At 36.2% G+C, this 21,010-nt stretch overlaps 1 protein-coding gene across 1 annotated transcript; it reads left to right on the forward strand.

Annotated features, from left to right (window-relative positions):
* The first annotated feature begins 2,898 nt into the window (after nucleotides 1-2,898).
* LOC139134155 (regucalcin-like) lies at nucleotides 2,899-11,204 on the forward strand. Its single transcript, XM_070701077.1, has 6 exons — nucleotides 2,899-3,194; nucleotides 5,560-5,733; nucleotides 6,637-6,819; nucleotides 7,504-7,719; nucleotides 8,431-8,562; nucleotides 9,566-11,204. Exons 2-6 carry the CDS (start codon nucleotides 5,574-5,576, stop codon nucleotides 9,769-9,771), a joined length of 897 nt encoding a protein of 298 aa, XP_070557178.1. The 5' UTR covers nucleotides 2,899-3,194; nucleotides 5,560-5,573; the 3' UTR covers nucleotides 9,772-11,204.
* Nucleotides 11,205-21,010: the final 9,806 nt, after the last annotated feature.

The raw sequence follows: 21,010 nt of genomic DNA on the forward strand, positions 1-21,010 counted from the left end.
TAGTTTCTCATCGTATTCATATTGCAAAAAGGATGCAGTGACACAGTTTTAGTCCCCACAGATAAAGTTCAGGGGGCTTATAGATTGGGTCATGTCCGTCCGTGAGTCCATCCGTTCACGCAGATATCTCAGACACTTTGACAAAATGTCAAGTGACCTTGGTGAACTTTGACCTCAAATATACATATTTGTCCATAACTCAGTAACCACAAGTGCTAAACCTTTCATATATAGTATGATGGGACACCTTATGACGCCACATATTGTACCTCATTAATTATGTGCATATCTAATTTTGAGCGAGCCAATAGAGCTAGAGGTCTGATTTTTGGTATATATATATAATTTTGACCTAGTGTTATTGGATTATGGATTGGTATGATTGCGATTATTTTGCAATACAATTTTTTTGACAAAATGTCACATGACCTCAATGACCTTTGACCTCAAATATACATATTTGTCTATAACTCAGTAACCACAAGTGCTACACTCTTCATATTTGGTATGATTGGACACCTTATGACGCCACATATTGTACCTCATTAATTATGCGCATATCTAATTTTGAGCGAGTCAATAGAGCTAGAGGTCTGATTTTTGATATATAGAGATAACTTACCAATATAATTTTTTTGAGAAAATGTCACGTGACCTCAATGACCTTTGACCTCAAATATACATATTTGTCCATAACTCAGTAACCACAAGTGCTACACCCTTCATATTTGGTATGATTGGACACCTTATGACGCCACACATTGTACCTCATTAATTATGCACATATCTAACTTTGAGCGAGCCAATAGAGCTAGATGTCTGATTTTTGGTATATAGGGATAACTATAGGATAGAAATTTTTTGACAAAGTGTCATGTGACCTCGATAACCTTTTACCTAAAATACATGTTTATGTCAATAAATAAGTAACCACAAGTGCTATGTCCTTTATATTTAGTAGGATGGGAGACCTTATGACAACACCTCATTAATTATGCACATATATAATTCTGGGCAAGCCAATAGAGCTAGAGGTCTGGATTTTTGCATATAGGGATTAATTAGCAATACAATTTTTTTTTTTCAAAATGTCACATGACCTTGATGACCTTTGACCTTGATTATACTTATATATGCATAACTCAGTAACCACAAGTTCTTTACGCTTCAATTTTGATAGGATAATAGACCTTAAGATGTCACATCTTGTACCTCATTTATTATGCGCATATGTATTTCTTGGCTGGCCAATACAGCTGGAGGTCTGATCTTTTTTCCCGATTTAGAACCATAACTTAGACATGCCTCTGGTTTCAAATTGGGAACAATGATATAGACCTTTGTTTCCATAGATCTGAATGCCACACTCCAGTGATACTTCTTAATGACCACATTTTCCTGCCCCATCAAGACTAATACTCCTATTACAAGTGGGGACTATGTCATTGCCAATGACTTGTTCATTTTGGTTTTTGGTTTTTTTCAAAAGGAAATGATACAGAATGCCTGCTGTGACGAGGTATTAGCTTAAATTTCCATGAGTTGTAAAATTTGTGATTGTGGGGACATGCACACTTTTCCATAAAGGAAATTTCAAAATGCATACAAACATTTTGAAACTAAGAGAAAAAAGAATAACAGTGAGCTGCTTGACAAAAAGATTTCATCCCTGAAGAGAGGGTATAGTGGTATCAGAGATATGGAACACATTTTTCAAACATCTTTCCAGACATTACAACCACCGTTGTGTCATTGCTATTCCATGGGAAACAAGATATGTTGATCATCACATGAGTACAAAGAATGCAATTGTTTAATGTTCAACAAGCGAAGATACAACAGAAAAAAAAAAGCATTTGATCAGCAAAAATATAAGAAAAAATATACAAGTGATAAGTCATCGGAAAAATAATGTGCAATCTTATTTAGATGCTTAGATGTAAACATTTACATATAGTGGAAAGCAACCTGTTCATATTTTCCTCCGTGAAAGTGAACAGCAGTATTTCTCATAGGAAATATATGGCATGTTGCAATGCAACATGGAAATTATCTACGCTGGTACGAAGGAAACGTATATTCGGACAATGCGATTCAAACTTTGCTGGTTTTTTATCTTCTTGGGACTTTAGAATGATATATGCAGCTTATAGGATGATGTACAGTAAAAAATAAAAGTTATTCTGGTTTAAAATTAAGAAAAATATCTGCTTATTTATATCGCTCAAATGAAGAAAACAATGGGCAGGGTTATACACATTGGTGTATACCTCTTAACATGTTAAGCAGAAAGTAGTATTGTATTGACCCCTAATTTTTTTTTCATCAATATGATTTACAACAAGTAAGTATCAATATATGCAACAAATATAAAAATGTTGAGAAATATGAAAAGTTGAAGATTGTAAAAACCTACATTTTAGAGTAAAAATCTGGTAACTTTCTTTCAATGCACGGTATCATAGTCCCATGGGTGTAAACACATTTCTTTAAATGAATGCCGATTCTGCAAGTCGGGCTGGCAGCAGACAATCAGTCGGACAAACAGCCCTCAGCTTCCCATGGATATTTTACAGGTGGTGCATGGTGGCAGCGCCCTCTGTGTGAGTTGTTATGGATCCAGCTATATTATAACTTGAGAGTGATTGAGGTAAAATAAAGAAAACATTTCGGGCATTGCTGAAATATTTACAAAGCAAAAAAGAAAAATGCGAGAAATCTTGAAATACGTTCGCATGGTGAACTTGAATTAAAAAATGAATAATTCTGCTTATCTTAATCTTCCTTCTGACCACCCCTTCCCAAGATGAAGTGATCCTCTCCCTGTACTATACCACATCTGTTATGGTGCACGAATCGTCCTCCTGGGGGCAGTATCATAGCGAGCGTGACCTCATAATGACCCATGACCCGATATGACCTCGCACTGCTGGCACAGCCAAAAGCTGCCGTCAGCTGGACAAACGTGGCCTAGAAACGTTACACGATCACGAATTCTTCCTGGAGTATACTTTGGCCGGTCAGGTTGCGTTAATTGTGTCTGGTTTGCATAGTGGATGATTGTTGTTTATGCGAGTTCATGAATTTCTGGTACACAAAAACGCCCCTTTCTAGGACCGTGGTTTTACCTCATCGTTTTGGAAGACGCCAAACTCACAGAGCGATAATCCTCAGTTGGATGGTGTTGCAGTAAGGTACGTGTTATGTCCACCGCCACCTGAAATATACCCGAGTCTACCACCATGATATGACTTTCCCAGTACTTTCAACCACTCGTCTGAAGCTAGGAAACGATTGAACTTTTCCCGAGCCCGTACTGTGGGCGAATACCGTTCGGAATCTGAAGTCAATTATTATCGAATCGCATCAAACATGGAGGTAGTACTCCATGCATCAAACAACCCCAGGCTCATGAATGCCCCACGCGAGCTTGACTCAAATATAGTTGTCTGTAAACTGATTCGCTTTGTGCTTCTTCGTAGATTTTCAAAGACTTTCACTTTAAATATATGTGGATATATATGTACAGAACTGTTCATACAGGGATTTGCAGGGATCCAATGCAATCGTCATGTGTGCTTGCTTTTAACCATGGAGGTAGAAGGAGAGACAGAGCAACAAACTGATGCCACTTTGTTCATATATCAACCATACAGACACTGCACATGACGTAATGATATTTAAAATCTAACAAGGGCTCAGTCATTCCACCAAATGTCAGAAGGGTAACCTAACACTGTAACAGGAAAGACTTTTCTAAGGCTTCTCCTGACCTTCAACTGTTTTTCGATAAGATTACAAATTATGTTTTCATTGGCATATTGCCATATAAACCGCAAACTGATTTTAGGTTTTTTGGGATGGGAGGGATGGCCTCAAGAAACTTTTGCTGAGAAAATACTGATATATCTTGAAAGTGGACTCATGTTTTTTTTGTCAAACTCGATCACTACTCGTATGTGATGATCAGACAAAGGTTACAGTTTGTGACCTTGCCTATAGTCTAGACTGTTGTTGTAGTTGTATTCTGGGACTGTGATCAAGTTGAACCGTGTCAACCTCAGCTGTTGTAACATAACATAACCCATTCACCACCAACAGTTGTGACTAATAATTACAACAGTAAGCTTTCTAGCATAACAATTTACTCATTCATACAGCCTGTAGGAGGCAATTTGCTTGTCAATACTTGCTAGCAACGTTGGTTTGTAGGCAAGTTATTATCACATTTTGCCATGAAGCAAAGCAGGTATCACCAAAAAGCCAGCATTACGATGTAGTCTTGGTATTCTTAAGACCACAGGCACTCGATTCATCTCTCTGTTGGGCACCAGTAATTTTCACTTCACAACTAAAAACTTTCTTTTATCTCATTGTAATTATAGTTAGCTGGTTTGTTGATGAGAGCTGTCAAAATAGCAACATAACCATTTAATTATTTTATCCACTGCTGGGAGTATACGTGTATAAAACATTTGTTCAAATGATCTCCACTGAAGAATAGATCTCATTTTACAGCTTCACCAGAGTAACACAAAAATGGGTTGTTTTCCAGTCCAATGGCATTAATATGTTTTTACTACAAGCATTGCTGATAACTGACTGTCCTCAAGTGTTTGGTACACTGCAGTACTTGCATAATAATTTTACAGCCTATTTCAATTTTCAGGCATATTATAAAGGGGTTAGACCATTAGATTTAAGGAGGGTATTGTCAAAAGCAGAGAGGAAAACATCTGCATCACAAGAAATTGCTAAATTTCTTTTTCATTCGTACTGATTTTGGAAAAAAATGTCCACATGAATGTTGGACAATAAATTTTGTAAATTTTAGCAAATGCATGCTTTGCAAAAAAAATGACGTCACATTTTTGAGTGGGAAAAGCATTGCAGCATAGCATTCTGATCACCCCTCCCAAATCGAATGGTCTATCCGATGGTTAATGCATTTTTTGCATGGTGGTGCTCTTGAGAACCAGTATTAAAATATGGTAATATCAATGATCCAGTGTACAGAGGCAGCTTTTACTAGTCCATTTCATGAGAGCGTTTTATAAGAGTGTCACACACAACAGGTGGCTTATTTGTAAGTATATTTATACTATTTGTGGATATTTTGAACTAAAATCAAAATTTAGAGAGGAAAGTGAAAGCTGTTTGAAACTCTCCTTCAGCTCAGTTTTTAAAATTATCCTGCTGACCCTATCATTGTCCACCTCCACCCCACAGAATACATCCTATGGTCCTCCATATCATTAACCCCCCCCCCCCCCCCCATGGAATACACCCTATGGTCCTCCCTCCATTAGAAAATTATAACTTTCCCACTGCCCCTCTTGGACTCACAAAAAGAGCTGCCCACTCTCCTATTATCAACAAATCCCGTTCTTTTCATCATTATTATATCAAGACTTTCCAAGTTGCCACCACCCCAACAGAATCAAATAGCTGTGCCCGAGGACATTCTAACTTCAATGTACAATTCTTATTATAATTCAATAATCTGGACCATTGGAATATTAAACCATAACAGAACATTCCACTTACCTATCCACACAGTCACAACAGTCAAGATGTCAGTATCTGTGGTACTGCAGAGAGTCGGTGAGCTGTTGGAAGGTCCTCACTGGGATGAAAAATCTCAGTGCTTATACTTCATCGATATCAAGACACCTGTTGTACACCAATGGAATCGAACCACTGATGAACACAAGAAGGTCATGTTACAAAACGGTAAACGCATTCCTGTGATGAATTTCACCATTGATTAACAAAGTTTATATTTCCATACATTGATCAACAATTTGTGAATAATACTCATTCTGGGTTTACTAGAGTACTTATCTCTTGATGAAAATTAAGATTTCACTCCCAGTAAACTGTTGTCATTATTTAAACAAATTGTGGGTTTGACAATGCTTAAACACTTTATCCATATAACTATGAGTACAATATAACCTGCTTTGTATCTGATTATATAAAAGATTCTTTGAAAATTACCTGCTGTAGGCAAGTTATCACAGACAAGAATTAAAAATACAGTTCCTTTTATGCATTTATTGTACCAGTTCACTGCAATGACAATTGCTCTACATGAGATTCAAGCAATTGGACCAGCTGGTTAGGCAGCACTACATAGGTATTGACAAAACTGTGTAGTCAATTAAGCAATAACCCTTGCTGCAGGCTGGTCCATTGAGATTAGGGTATAGTGCAACAACACCAGCCATAAGGTGAGTGCTATGTGGAGCAAATTGTGAGGAAATACACCTGCCTTAAATCAGAGGTGGTCAATGCATTCAGATTCTATTATATTAACATTTTCCTTTCTGAGTTTAAAATTAATTTTGTCTATAATTTTAGCATTTAAAATGGAGAAAGCATTTTTTTAAATTGAGTAACCAATGTTATATGGAAATTCAGCTCCCAGGACTGGACCATTGTCTTTTGCAGAGGGCAAATCATAGACATCAAACGCCAAAGATGAAACTTGGCTACAACAGTTTGTTGAGAATACAGGCAATTAAAAGCCAGAGCAAGACACAAATTTAGTAAGCAAACATGCCCAGCGCTGTGCACAGCATACTTTTGAAACAAATTTGCTAATGGTTTACTTCACTTTATGTTTTGTTTCAGTGAAGACCGTGACATCTGTGGTAGGTAGGAAACAAGGAGGACTTGCTGTGACAGTGGACCAAGAATATGCAACTCTTGATTTTGAAAGTGGAGAGCTGAAGTCACTTGCCAAAGTTGATAGACATAATCCTGAAACAAGAATGAATGATGGAAAGTGTGATGCAATGGGCAGATATTGGGCAGGTGAGTTGTTGAAAGGAAAACCTTTATTTTACCCTTTGATCTCCCGTTTCCATGTACGTAAGTCCACTCCTGTGATTTAAAACCATGGGATTAGGCCAAAATGTGGTGAAAACGTAGGGGCAGTACAGAAATTGCAGGTAAAGTCTAAAATGTGTAATTTGGCATTCAAAGTTCTGTGAAAAATATAAAGTTGACCAAGTCTGTTTTATTTGGGTACAGATTTGCTGTTTTATAGGTACAACTGTATCTACTTGAAAAAAAAAGAGATAAGTTCATTAGTTGTTGATGGTGAACTAATTTACTTGAAAGATAACAAGATACTGTACTGTACATGGTTTTAACAACAGTGGGATCTATGGAACATAGTAGGTTGTTTCATATTCTCAAACAGCATTCTATCACAGCCTTTCAGTTCATGTATTAACCCTTTCACCCCATTCCCTTGTATAGAGGTCCTCCTTTATCACAGAAAACAATAATATTTGGGCCAAACCATTGTGGTGAAAGTGTTAAGACTCATAAGGGCTTCTTGAATTAATAGCTAATATTAAATATAGGGATTTTTTTAGTTAATTTGGACCTACTAAATTTCCTCCAAAACATAAAGACTCTCCATAATTGCATATCAATTTAAAAACTGGTAATTGTGCTTTGATCTTCTCACTGTATTGTCTTTTATTTCAGGCACCATGGGTCCAGAGAAAGTTCCCACCAAAGTAGAGCCAGAGCTTGGAACCTTGTATTCACTTGATAAAGATTGTAATGTTATCTGTCACCTGAGTAAAATTGGTATTTCCAATGGCATGGCTTGGTCTTCCGATAATAGAACGATGTACTACATTGATACTGTCACCAAACAAGTTGATGCCTTTGACTTTGATTTAGAAGGTGGCCGAATAAGTAAGTGTCTAGTTAACTGTCTGTGTAGAGTCTTTGATTCAACTTGAACTTCTGAAGATAAGTTGTGTTGATGGTGGTCATTTTCAAATTTTGATTTGTTGAGTCAGTGGAATACTGTAATCTTCATATTAAAAGGGAGAACAGGGTTTGAAATCGATGCACTTTTTAAATCTGAAAACAATCTCATTTTGACCACCGAATCTGCATGTCTGTGGCCCATTCAGCCACCAATATTTACCTTGAAGGATTTAGAAAATGTCACAGAATATTCACAGCAAGGTGACATGGATTGAACTAAAGTCCCTATCCATGCTATCACTACTTAGGAAAACCTTGATCATAAAAGCTGAATTCAATATTGATTTAGCTAATCGGCAAATATTTTCAGAGTTCATAACAAGTCTGATTTGAAAGTAATGTTTATGGTAACAGATTATGATTCCAAACATCAATTAGTAATGGCCACAAACTATTCTTTTCAGATCACTGTGTTTTTCCCATGCTAAATATATAAATTCCTGCGCTATACTTTGATGATTAAGGGAAGCGCTTGATATGGTTGTCAAAATATTTAAGGTATCCTGTAAAATATCTTGATTGGCAACAATCAGATATATATAATTTTTCTGTTTGTTTTTTTCCAATATAAAAGTATCAAGTTTAAGCCATTGAAACTTCTTTTTAAACCAACTGTAATTCAATTCCATACAGGTAATCGCAGGTCGATATTTAAAGTGCCTGAAAACAAAGGATATGCAGATGGTATGTGTATTGATGAAGAAGGTAAACTGTGGATTGCATTGTATTTTGGTACAAGCGTAGTCAGAGTTGATCCCCAAACAGGTGAGCAATTTGAATAAAGCTGTGAAGCATTCACTAAGATGTAATCTTGGTATACCAGTGTGCTTGTTGACTTGAAAGATTTCTGAACTCTTCTCGTGAACTGAGAAATTTCGTCAAATTTTGTTGACTCAACATCTACAGCTATACAATTATCTTGAGTCCACGAGAACATTCTAGAGTCAATGACTTGGTCCAATGGGCTGAGAGGGCGCACTGTTGGAAATCAGTAGGCAGACTAGATTGATCAAGAAATTTGCTGATCAAAGAGTATGAGATGAATGTATGATCTATCATAAAGAATGGATCTCTGTTCATGCAGCAATATGTCATCTTTCTTCATGAATGGGAACAAATTTGTCATGAGTACGAGAAGTTTGGAAAAAAAATACGAGAAGTTTTAATCTTGTAACGGATCACTAAACCACAAAATTGATAATGTATGGGTACAATATTACACATTATTCTCCCTCTCTCTCTCTCTCTCTCTCTGCTATGTACACTCACACATATATGATAGAAAAATATTTTTGACAAGTATAGTGCTTTCTATGGGTTCAGACAAATACCGGTAATCTACACGAATATCTTTTGGTTGAAATAACTAACATCATGTTCTTCTTAACGTACGGTATATACCCAAACACCCTGCAAACAGGTCCAGAATCACCATTTAGTTTGGACCAAACCATTGCGGTAAAAGAGTTTAAAGATCATTCTGTTCAGTCATCACAATGCAATAGGATTTCCAGATCAATGTAATTTCTTCAACATAGAAAATTTAGTGAAATAACAGAAAGGCCATTTCTTGAAAAATTCGCCTAATGAAATATTTGGTGACCAGTGGTCATATTATGGACCCTGATCTTTTTCTACAGTCTGTGGTTGTATGCATCAAATATGGTAACAACATATGCTGACGTTATTAGTACAATTGAAAGACACCAAAGATATATATCTCCTCTGTGTTAAGGTCAAACTATTTGATTTGAATTATTTCTTACAGGTGACATACTAAAGCTCCTAGAGTTACCTGTGTCATGTCCGACTTCGTGTTGCTTCGGTGGGCCTGACTATGATGAACTGTACATCACATCAACACATCAATACTTTACAGAGGAACAATTACAACAAGAACCTCTGGCGGGTTCGGTGTTCAAAGTGACTAATCTTGGAGTGAAAGGAGTTCCACCTCACAACTTTGAAGGATGAACAGAGATGTAATTGACCATTGAAGTAAAACATATCAGCATCTACGTCTATTGGATAGAGATTATTGACACTAGATTTTTATTGGTGAAAATACTGGAACAAAACCATGTATACTCATTGTATTGATCACCGTCCACAACATTGACTTTCATATATTCATGGTTGTGAAATTATCCTGGAACACGGCCCAAGCAAATAGTATCTTCAGACTCTACATTTGATTTCTTCTGACAAACTCTGCCTGACCAATCATCTCCATTGTATCATCGCAACTATTTAGATTTCTTTATTTGTGCATCTTGTGACAAGGGACTTGTATAAGACAAAAACAAAATATAAGACAAAACCGCACTGGAGGGGCTTATACGGTACATTAGCAGAGATATATATCATTGGTCATATATGGTTGTTTAAATAATTATTAGTCTCAATGTACTGAATACAGGATTTTACCCAATGTTGATAATCTTAATAGCATTTTCTTTACAATCATATCCCATTGGGAGCCAAGTCCACTAGGAGTGTGAGTAGATTCCTGTGGTTGCCGTTTGATTTCAGAAGTAATTTCGAACAATCCCATTTGCCATTTGCATTTGACAATGTTTTCTCTCAACTGCACGATTGCGCAAACTGTGCCTTTCAAGCTGAAGTCTGCCCTGAAAAAGTTACCCTAATTGCACACTAAACCTGTGTGACAGCAAAAGCATCTGTCCATGTATGTGACAGTGACTCAAGTGTATGAACTTTCGAATTTGCTGTTGTTTCAAATGATATCACTCTTTCAGGAAAGCAAAAATTGTGTTTGTCATTCTGCTTAGGTGATGTATATGACATGCAGTGTACACATCCAAAAGAAAGGCCAATAACATCTTATGGTTTGGCCTCCATGGACATTAGTACAATCTCATGTGTATGTTTTTAGAGCGGTAAAGTTTGAAAGCATAGCTTGAAACATTTTATCAATGATGGAATAAAACTTCCCTTCAAAATTTTAAGCCTAGTGCCCTCTTATATGGATGATTATAGGTCAGAGAATTCACGGATCCTATTGTCTTGGAGAAATGCCATGGCAGTGCAATGAGAGTCTTTAGTCTCTATGTAATATCATGTTATTCTTACAGGTGAATTTTGCTCGTCTTTTAGTACAAGGGTCAACCTGTGAGCAGTTGAGACATTTTGAAGATTTGACTCATACTGTATGAAAATCAACCTGTCTTATAATCTAGGCCTTTTTCAGATTTTTTCATTTGAAAGGGGAAAGCATTATTTTAACAAAACTTTTTAGTTTTGCATGGCTCAGCAGTATCTATTCTTGTTCTGTAAGGTAATCACAGAAAAATGACAAGACATTTGGCATCTATCACTCCGTTTGGAAAGAAAGTAAATTTAATTTAATCAGGTAATAATAAAAATCTATCATTATGAAAGCACAATAGTAACAATACTGAATAAATGTATTTTTTTCATCGTGATTGCAATGACAAGATCATTCAAGATTTACTTCACTTTGTGTAACGACAAACAGGAATTGTACTTTACATACATGTACATTTTGTTATGGTGTATCAAGACTTATTTAATGTTGATAGAAATGTTCAATAATAATGACTATGTACCCGACATATGTGACAGGTCTATGTAAGAGCAGATTGTAGGTATGCGGTTTTCTGAAGAATTCGGCTATAAACAGCTTCAATTTCCCCCCCAAATAATGTCAAGGTCAAAAATATATAAAATCGACGTTTTATTATGATTTCATAAAATTGACTGAATTTATCAGTTGACGGTGCCTGACAAATGTTCTTTAGGGTCTGCAAATACCAACAAAGACTCCTCAACTATAATTCACATGTCAAGCCATCATTCGCAATCATTGTGGCGGTCTTCATACAGAAATGGATGAATTCTCGCTCCTACCTCGATGGTTACATTTTTAGAATCATGAACACCTGTATTGTAATCAGCAATCAAATAGAACAGTCAATGAAATTAGGCAAAATTTTGTTGCATATTTCTATGATTGTTCCCCAGTTCACAATCTTTCGCAAATGAATGCTGATATCTTCAAGGACAATGTTGAGATAGTTCAGGTCAAATTTTCTTGTTGAAAGACTTTCTTACTTGGTCATCGGTGGAATCTCATCAAATGATTACTGCTTCATTGTAGTGTAATACCAACGATTTAGATTACATACATTCTGAGCACAGTTACTTGTTGGCTGTAGTCCACTCTGCCCCATATGCTGCTCATTTGAGGTGCATATACACTCGTCTATTGGCCACGTAGCGCAGAGCAGACTTGTAACCAATAAATAACTGTGATTCTGAGGTTCTCACTTTTACATGGACAATGAGTGATAACCATATTTACATGCAATCTGTGTATATTGATATCTGTTGCACGCATGGAAAGAGATTTTGTTGCAGATGGTGCAGGGCACCCTTTTTAACCTCACTCTTTTTGTGAACTGTCATGACTCAACAAAAACTTTCCCTCAAACATCTCGAGGAAACGATTTCCATGAAACCCCTCAGTAGTAATCTGCACGTCTACAATGAAAACAAAGGCATCAAATGTCTATTGTTGAGGGCGCTAACCCCTTAGTTCACGGAGTCATTGCGTGCAATTGGGTTCTATTTTTGGCTCATGTTAGGTATATGCATATATACCATAGAGAGTAGACTGGCCCCCAGTCGCTTGGTTTTTGTGGGCAGCAGTTACTGGCTGGAACGTTCACCCATTGATGTATGCAACAGCCTACCACTTAGCAGGACAGTCTGCTGAAGTTTATCCCTTCAATTTATTGTTTTGATATTTATATACTAACTCAGTCGGAACAAGTCCACATAGAGAGCTACATGGTAAGTGGTTTGCATCTGTATGTATGTGATTATGTATGTATGTCTACATACAAAACTCAAAAACCACAGCACCAACCGTCTTAGTATTAGGTTTTCAGCTGCACCAAGGAGTTGAGATGTGAATTCATTAATGAAAATGTTTTTTAAAAAAAATTGTCAAAAATATGCATATGAGTTAAAAAAACGTAAAATCCTTCAAATTGCTAAAGTTCTGTAATTACAGGCCAGATTTGGTTGAAAATTTGTAAGAAGGTTTCTTTAGGTGATTTAGTTAGATTTGTTCAAATTGTGGTGAAATTTTCATTTTTGTATACTTTTGGGGAAAATTTTTCCCAGACAATAAAGTCTTCTTCTCTAAAACTACTCGTTCAGCTGATTTGAAACTTGGTATGCATGATCCTAGGGTTTTCTTTACTCAGGTTTGTTCACCTATGGTGAAATTTTCATATTTGTATTGGGGGGGGGGCAATTTTTTCCCATTTTTGGTCAAAGAATCATCTCTGAAACCGTGTATTGAATTATTTTGATACTTAGTATGCATATTCCTAGGGGTTGCCTTGGTTGTAGACTTTGATGTAATCTAATTCAAATACCAAACGGAAGACAGGAAAAATGACACTTTTTTTTCAGAAAGCCCTAGTTTGATGCATTAAATTTGGTTACCAGGGCCTTAAAACAGATGTACATGTCTGATGCTACAGGCTCCAAAACAGTAATGAAAATCAGTATATATACTGTATGTCATAAATAACGGCAGACTTTAAACTAGGAAAGTTACAGAATAAATAGTGTTGTGCAAGGTAGAATCCACCAAGGCAGTAACATCTTTAGCAAAGAATCACAAGGTATACAGTGCATATGTAATGCCCTTGCTTACCTACATATATCTAAAATAGAGATGACACACTGACATCTGAAGACCTAGATTGAATTTTACATGTTGGTGATGATTTGTACAGAAAAACCATCCAAAGACCTCCGAGGCAGAAACAGATTGTTTTCTAAAATATTACTGGCTGATGAATTACCAAATATTGATTACATGCAATACAATATTGCAAGAGGAAACCTTTTCAAGACGACACCTGGTTCAAGATGGTCCGTCCTGAAATTGTAAATATTTGTGTTTATGCGACCTGATAATTTTATTACCTCGTACCATTAGGATTATTGGATTTGTTTTAATGTCATATCACTTTAGTGTGGTAGATTTTATCACTAATTTTGATGTACCTGGCTGCTGGCTTCAAAATGCACTAGAACTCTTGCCGCATTTACGAGACGATTTGGAGAGTTCTAATTTCTTTGACGGCTTTCACAAGTGGCAAATTTTCGATGGTATGATGAAATAGATGCACGCTGAAGGTTTAGGCTTTAACCGCATGTCGAAAAATGAAGGGCGTGAATTTTAACATAAACTTTGTCTCGACATTGACATGATGTTAATATTCTATATATATTATAATTTCCAAAAACGACTCAAACAAGACTTGAAAATGATAAGAATGTTGATAAACTTATCATCCCGGCTGACAAAACCACAAACTTCTACAAAACATCAAAGGAACAATTTACGATAAACTCCTACACGAGAACATCACCAAATCATACAAAAAAGTGAACGATAATAGCATCTACGAAATCAACAAGGCTGCCAAATCCATCACCGAAAAGCTACACATTGAAGATAGAGTTAAAACAATAGCAAAGAAAGAAGCCTTCATCACCTTAAAAGACCACAAGGACAATTTCATGAATAAGCCAACTTGCGGACTCATCAATCAATCCAAAACAGAAATCGGCACCATAAGCAAGTCAAACGTCAAATGTCATAAACTGGTTCAAAAGCATTCAACGGAAAGCAAGCAAAAGTTTCATCGCCTTTGATAGAATTCTACCCGTCAATCACAAAGAAATTGCTAACAGAAGCTATCCATCACGCACGGAAATACACCGACATCTCTAATGAAGATGAAGAAATCTTAGTGCACCCAAGAAAATCCGTACTGTTCAACAATGATTCCGTATGGACCAAGAGAAACTCAAAAGACATGTGTGACGTAATAATGGGGAGTTTCGACGAATCTGAGATATGTGAGCTCGTCGGATCGTACATCCTCTCCCATCTCAGCAAGAAATTCGGCAAAGAAAATACCGGCCTTTACCGAAACGACGGGCTCGCTATCACAAGCAGTGAATCAGAAAGGCAATGCGAAAAACTGAAAAGGAACTCACCTCCATTTTCCACGCATTTGATCTCCGCATAACTATCCAAGCGAATATCAAGACTTCCTTGACGTAACATCCAATCTGGAAAATGCTTCTTACCAGCCATACAGCAAACCAAACAACCAGCTTCTCTACGTCGACAGGCGATCCAACCACCCCCACCAATCCTGGAACAAATACCTACCTCAGTCAACAGCAGAATATCTAACATCTCGGATTGTGAAATAACATGCCAGAAAGCAGCTCCCGACTTTGAAAAGGCGCTGAAACAAAGTGGACACACAAAATGAAGTACAAGCCCCCCGTCACCAAGCAAACAAAGACAACGAAGCAGAGACGTACGATTCATTTGGTACAACCCTCCGTTCAACAAGGCAGTGAAGACCAACATCGGCAGAACATTCCTGAACTTGATTAAGACCAACTTTCCAAAAGGACACCGTCTACACAAGCCCTTCAACAAAATCAACGTAAAAGTAAGCTACAGTTGCTCCAGAAACATGGGCAGCATAATCAAAGCCCACAACCACCAAAATCTACTTAAAGACAGGGAACAAGAGAAGTTGTGCAACTGCCGCAAAAAAGACGACTGCCCACTTTCAGGAAACTGCCTCACCTTTTCAGTAATATACAAAACCACTGTCACCACAAACAACGATCAGAATCACTCATAAACACTAAATCGGACACACGGACTCAACGTTCTAAAAAAGATACACGTTTCACAAGTACAAATTAAAAACACCCGAGCACAGAAATAGTGCAGAACTCTCAAATTCATATGGAAACTCTAAGATAGCAACAGAAACTACGATATCAGATGGTGTATTATCGACAGAGCCCCCCCCCCCCCATTCAAATAAAACAAAACGCTGCAACCTTTGCATAAAAGAAAAACTTCATATATCAGATAGCAATCAACCCTTAACAAACGAGCAGAATTCCTCTCCAAAGGCAGACACAGCAGCAAATTCCCCCTAGTCATTACCCTGCAACACAATATAAACAGTTCCATTTCCACCAAACTCTCACTCCTGATGATTGCTTAGCGCATGAAACAGCCTGTAGAGTGACAACTACAAGTTCCTAGATTCTCAGTATATATATATATATATATATATATATATATATATATATATATATATATATATATATATATATATATATATACGCACATGCACATGCACGTACAAATTCACACACAAAAGATGGCGTTTATAGATTCAAACTAAATTCATGAAAATTATGTGAGAAGATACAACCAATGAGGTTTTTAAAGGCAAGTACACGGTCTTACAGATATCGATGCTAAATACATGCAAGAATTTCCGACCCGTCACATCAATGCGTCCACATCACTGTAGACAGTTCTGCATATACATTTACTGTGACATGCAGAAATTTCAGACCCTATCACATTACTTAAATCACAGCATTGTATGCAGCCATGTCCCTCAGTGGGCTCGATACAGATCTATATATCAACCACCTGCACAGCCATGTAATGTCTTTATTGACAGAGATCTGCACCCACTGCCTGCACTAGGCAAAAGAAAGTGGCCACATTTTTTGTTGTGTACGCAATGGAGGGATTGGTAGGGTTGCTTTACGCAGTTTGTAGAGATTTTATTTTTACATTAACCACACACCTCACTATTATATTTACCACAAAACATAACTAGGGCACACAATGATGATGACTTGCGATATTGTGGCCTTTTTCATCGTCATCATCATTATCATCACTATCATAGAGGTCATCGAGATAATGATCGTCGCCGGTCTCGTCATGGCTCACGCCTTCGTTCATTTTGCCGACCTCTCAGTTTGTTCAGCAAAATTTTGTTTGCGGCACAGAATAAAATATTTTCCTTTTGTTTGACAGAAAAATAGCGTTGATAATTTGTGGAACGCTCCTTATTTATAAGTAACCGAAATGAAATATGTTTTACGTAATGATGATGTCATTTAACTCGTTCATATTTTATCATTGAGTAACTCAAGCCCCTCATCTTTGAATAATATCATTCGATACTCACATACGGGCAAATTTGCAACATCAAAGAGTTGACAACAGATAACACGTCCTAAACTTCTGTGACTGCTCTCCAGAAACTTCTATTGGACCTGACAAATCATTTATTCTCGACTTCGGGCCATTACGTCATTTTTGCGTCACAGCGCGGTGAAAACAAATAATTTAAGTTCGGATTTTTTAACAACCAAACCAATATTCAAAGTTTTAACACACATAAATGACATTACTTTTAGTTTTGATTTTTTTTTCACACAATATCTGTATCATTCGCTCTTCTGTATCGTCTGATCTCTCATTCACCTCGCTCACGTGCGTTTCACCTACTGACGTCACTCCGCAGTCAAGAGTAATTTCTACAATACCTGACCGATATTTCGAACATATTTCCGATGTCTCCGAAAGATAAGGACAAATCCGTCCGTTCAGCATATAATCAGACTAGGCCAAAAAAAAAAAAATATGTGCTGTTCCGATTACATGGTTTTCAAAATAGGGTTGGTAGGTAGGGAATTTTTTTTTTTTTCATTTTTTTTTATTTCTCAATGTGCATTTTGTACGCGTTCAAACGAACTACCAGTGAACAATTTCCTCATGAAACGCACTCAAATTGCATACCAATATATTAAAATAAAATATTCATCAGTAGAATTGAAGTGTGTGGTTTATTAGACTGCCATGGAAATTGATATGGCTGAATAACAATTCTTTGACACGAAAGTGAACTGTTTATCCAAAGGTAAATCTTCAGCTTTTTGCAGTCATGCTTTACGTTGAAGTTGTTTGTAGCCTCGCCAACCTGTATATTTGTCTGCTGTACTTCCAACCACGCCCCAGCAGCATCACTGGCACATTCAACTTGAATAGAGTACATTTTACATTCAGAAAAACCTGGATGGTGTTCCTCCAAAATTTCTTCGAATGTTCGGTTCTGTTTAACAGAAGACAAAATCGACCTTTCTTCACCATGATCGCATTTGCGAAACAAAATTGAGTACACGTTATGTCCATCGCGAGTCACCATTTTGTTTGAGACGAGGCCTGCTATAAGTAGGGATACCAGGCCCTTTTTTGTTCTTGGTTAAACTTACTTGAATTGTATGTTTTCTTGAAGATCTTGTCTCAGGATTCAAAAAACTGTTTGAATGATGGTTCTATCTTGTCTACTTCCAGGGTTACAATTTTTTTAGAATTAAAATATGCTCGATTTTTTGACAAATAGTCAAAAAATTTCAACATATGGCTAAGAGTCATTTTGTGGGTATCCCTATGAAAAAATATAGTTGTATAATAACATTAATTCTCTAACTAATCTGCTTTAAAATACTTTTTGTGCAATATATTGTAAGAGTACGGTATAAGGAGCTTTTGTTTTCTTTACACAGAGACTTGAAAATGCCAAAAATTTTGTGAGACAGAGTTGAAAATTAATTGGACGGCACTAGCCACTGTGTATACTACCAGTCAAAAAGCTATTTTTCGCCATTTTCAAACTACTGTAACTTTCAGAGTTTTTAAGCTAGCTCTGTCAAATTTTGGACAGTTAAACTTGAGTAATAACAATTAGATCTGTAAAATTTCTTAAGTGTTACATTTGAGAAATTCTGATATTCAAAAAACCAAAAATCATAGGAATATGAATAAAATAAGTCATTGTTCAACTGATCAACTCACAGTACAGAATAATCCCCCTGGAGCTGTCCTTTTTTACACAAGAATATTACTCCCCCCTAAAAAGCTGTCATCTTGTTGTAGTCAATTTTCCTTTAGCATTGAAATCTAGAGTCAGGGTTATGATTTTTTCCTTTCCTTTCCTTAGATTTTTCATTCTCTCTTCATTTGCCCGTCTTTCAACTTGTCTTGTTTATCAATTCCCCGGATCAATTCCCGATTCCTGCACTACCCCTGTCTGTCATTTTCCCCAGTTTACGTTTAAGGTTGTTTACATACATTTATTATAATAATGGTTAAACCATGGCATGCTGACTTTATTCCCATACCGGTACATCATTGAAAGAGTATTCATTTCTGTTGTCAAATAGCATTTTGTAAATTTTGTGTAACATCAACAGATGAAAAATGAACACAGTTTAATGTTCGCAAAACTACCAGGGTTAACGTTTGAAAACAGCTGATTGTACGGTAGCGTTGGCAGTTGGGGCTCGCTGTTCAACGAAGTACGTAGGCCTACTAGTCCAGTCAATCTAAGCCAAAAAAGGGGTAAACCTAGGACTAATTGCAACAGAAATTATTTCTTCACCATGCATTTTGGAAAAGTCCTAGAAATAACATACTAAAAGTATAATAAAATCTAAGGGGTGCAACAGTGTCTAATTTGCATAAATGTAAAGGGGGCTCATGGGTATAAAATTGTCGCTGATAGATGGTTTTACTGAAAATATGTGGCTAAACATGATTTTAATACAGGTTTTGTGGCTTATTTGCCTCATTTTTGGTCTAGGCAATGTTGATAAAAATATTTTGTTGCCATAGAAATATTCCTCATTTGCATAAATCCAATATGGCTGCCACAACACTTCACTTTTCTTTGTTTTTCTCTGATTAATAACTATTTTTAAGCTACTACTGATAGCAAAAGAAAAATGTTTTCAATTTGTATTTAACAGAAGTCCTAGAATAACATACTGAGAGCCTAGTGCAATCTAGAATTGTAAACAGTGCCTAATTTGAATAGATGTAAAAAGATTATGGTTACAAACTTGGTGCTGATAGAATGTTTCTGCTAAAAATAATTGGCTAAACATGATATGTTATGATGGATTTTGGCTTATTTGCCTCGTTTTTTGTCTAGGCAATGTTGATGGAAATATTTTGTTGCCATAGAAATATTCCTCATTTGCATAAATCCATTATGGCCGCCACAACACTTCACTTTTCTTTGTTTTTCTCTAATTAATAACCATTTTTAAGCTACTTCTGCAGCTATAGAATAATTTATTCACTGTGTATTTCAAAGAGGTCCTACAATGGTATACTAAAAGCCTAGTAAAATCTAGAAATGTAAACAATGCCTAATTTGCATAAATGTAAAAAGATTATGGTTACAAACTAGGTGCTGATAGAATGTTTATACTTAAATATTTGGCTAAACATGATATATGCAGGTTTTTGGCTTATTTGCCTTGTTTTTGGTTTAGGCAATGTTTATGCAAATATTTTGTCGCCATAGAAATATTCCTCATTTGCAAAAATCCAATATGGCCGCCACAACACTTAGCTTTTCTTTGTATATCCCTAATTAATAACTATTTTAAGCTACTTCTGACAGCAATAGAATTATTTTTTTCTCTGTGTATTTTAGATAGGTCCTAGAATGACACAATAAAAGTCCAATACAATCTAAGAGGTATATTTGTATAGATATAAACGATGGGTGCAATATATTCACTGATAGAAGAAATATGCATATTGAATTGAGAAAAAAGGCGACATTATGTTTAAGTAATGTATGCATTTATCTTATTTTTTATCCAAGCAATATTTTTGAATATATTGTATCGCCCAAGAAATATTCCTAATTTGCATAAATCAAGTATGGCTGCCACTGTGTTTCACTTTTCACTGGATTTCACTTAAAAATTTAAATTTAATCTTCACAAAAAGTAGTTTACCGTATGTTTCCACTGTGTATTGAGGAGGGTCCCAGAACGACAAACAAAATGACTAGTAAACTCTAAGAGAAAGAGGTGAGAGAGTGCTTAATCTGAATAAATGTAACACTCAGTAATGAGAACAAAATTGTTTCTATTAATAGATTTCTTAAAATATATTGAGCAAAATGACATTTTATTCAAGCAATTTGATGACTTAATGTATTTTTTGATGTGTAGGCAATGCATCATATTATTTAAGATTCCTCATTTTACATAACTGCAATGTGCCCCTCCTACCACTTTACTTTTCCCTTTCTTTGACCAATGAATGACTATGATAATGTTAAAAAACAAGCAAGATCATTAAAGTTATTTCTTTAATGTAACTTTTAGTTGGCTCATGGAAATTACCCCAAGTTTAATGAAGTTGTGCATAACACAGCTAATTTACCCAAATGGTAAAAGGGTCATAGATGCTATACAAATCTGGTGCTGATAA

The sequence above is a fragment of the Ptychodera flava genome, chromosome 5, assembly GCF_041260155.1.
Source record: "Ptychodera flava strain L36383 chromosome 5, AS_Pfla_20210202, whole genome shotgun sequence".
NCBI lineage: Eukaryota > Metazoa > Hemichordata > Enteropneusta > Ptychoderidae > Ptychodera > Ptychodera flava.

Excerpts from the sequence above, each read along its gene's own strand:
- LOC139134155 (XM_070701077.1), top strand. The coding sequence starts at position 5,574 with ATGTCAGTATCTGTGGTACTGCAGAGAGTCGGTGAGCTGTTGGAAGGT. Across the intron at positions 5,734-6,636 it reads GAAGGTCATGTTACAAAACG|TGAAGACCGTGACATCTGTG; the intron begins GTAAACGCATTC and ends GTTTTGTTTCAG. Across the intron at positions 7,720-8,430 it reads TTTAGAAGGTGGCCGAATAA|GTAATCGCAGGTCGATATTT; the intron begins GTAAGTGTCTAG and ends AATTCCATACAG.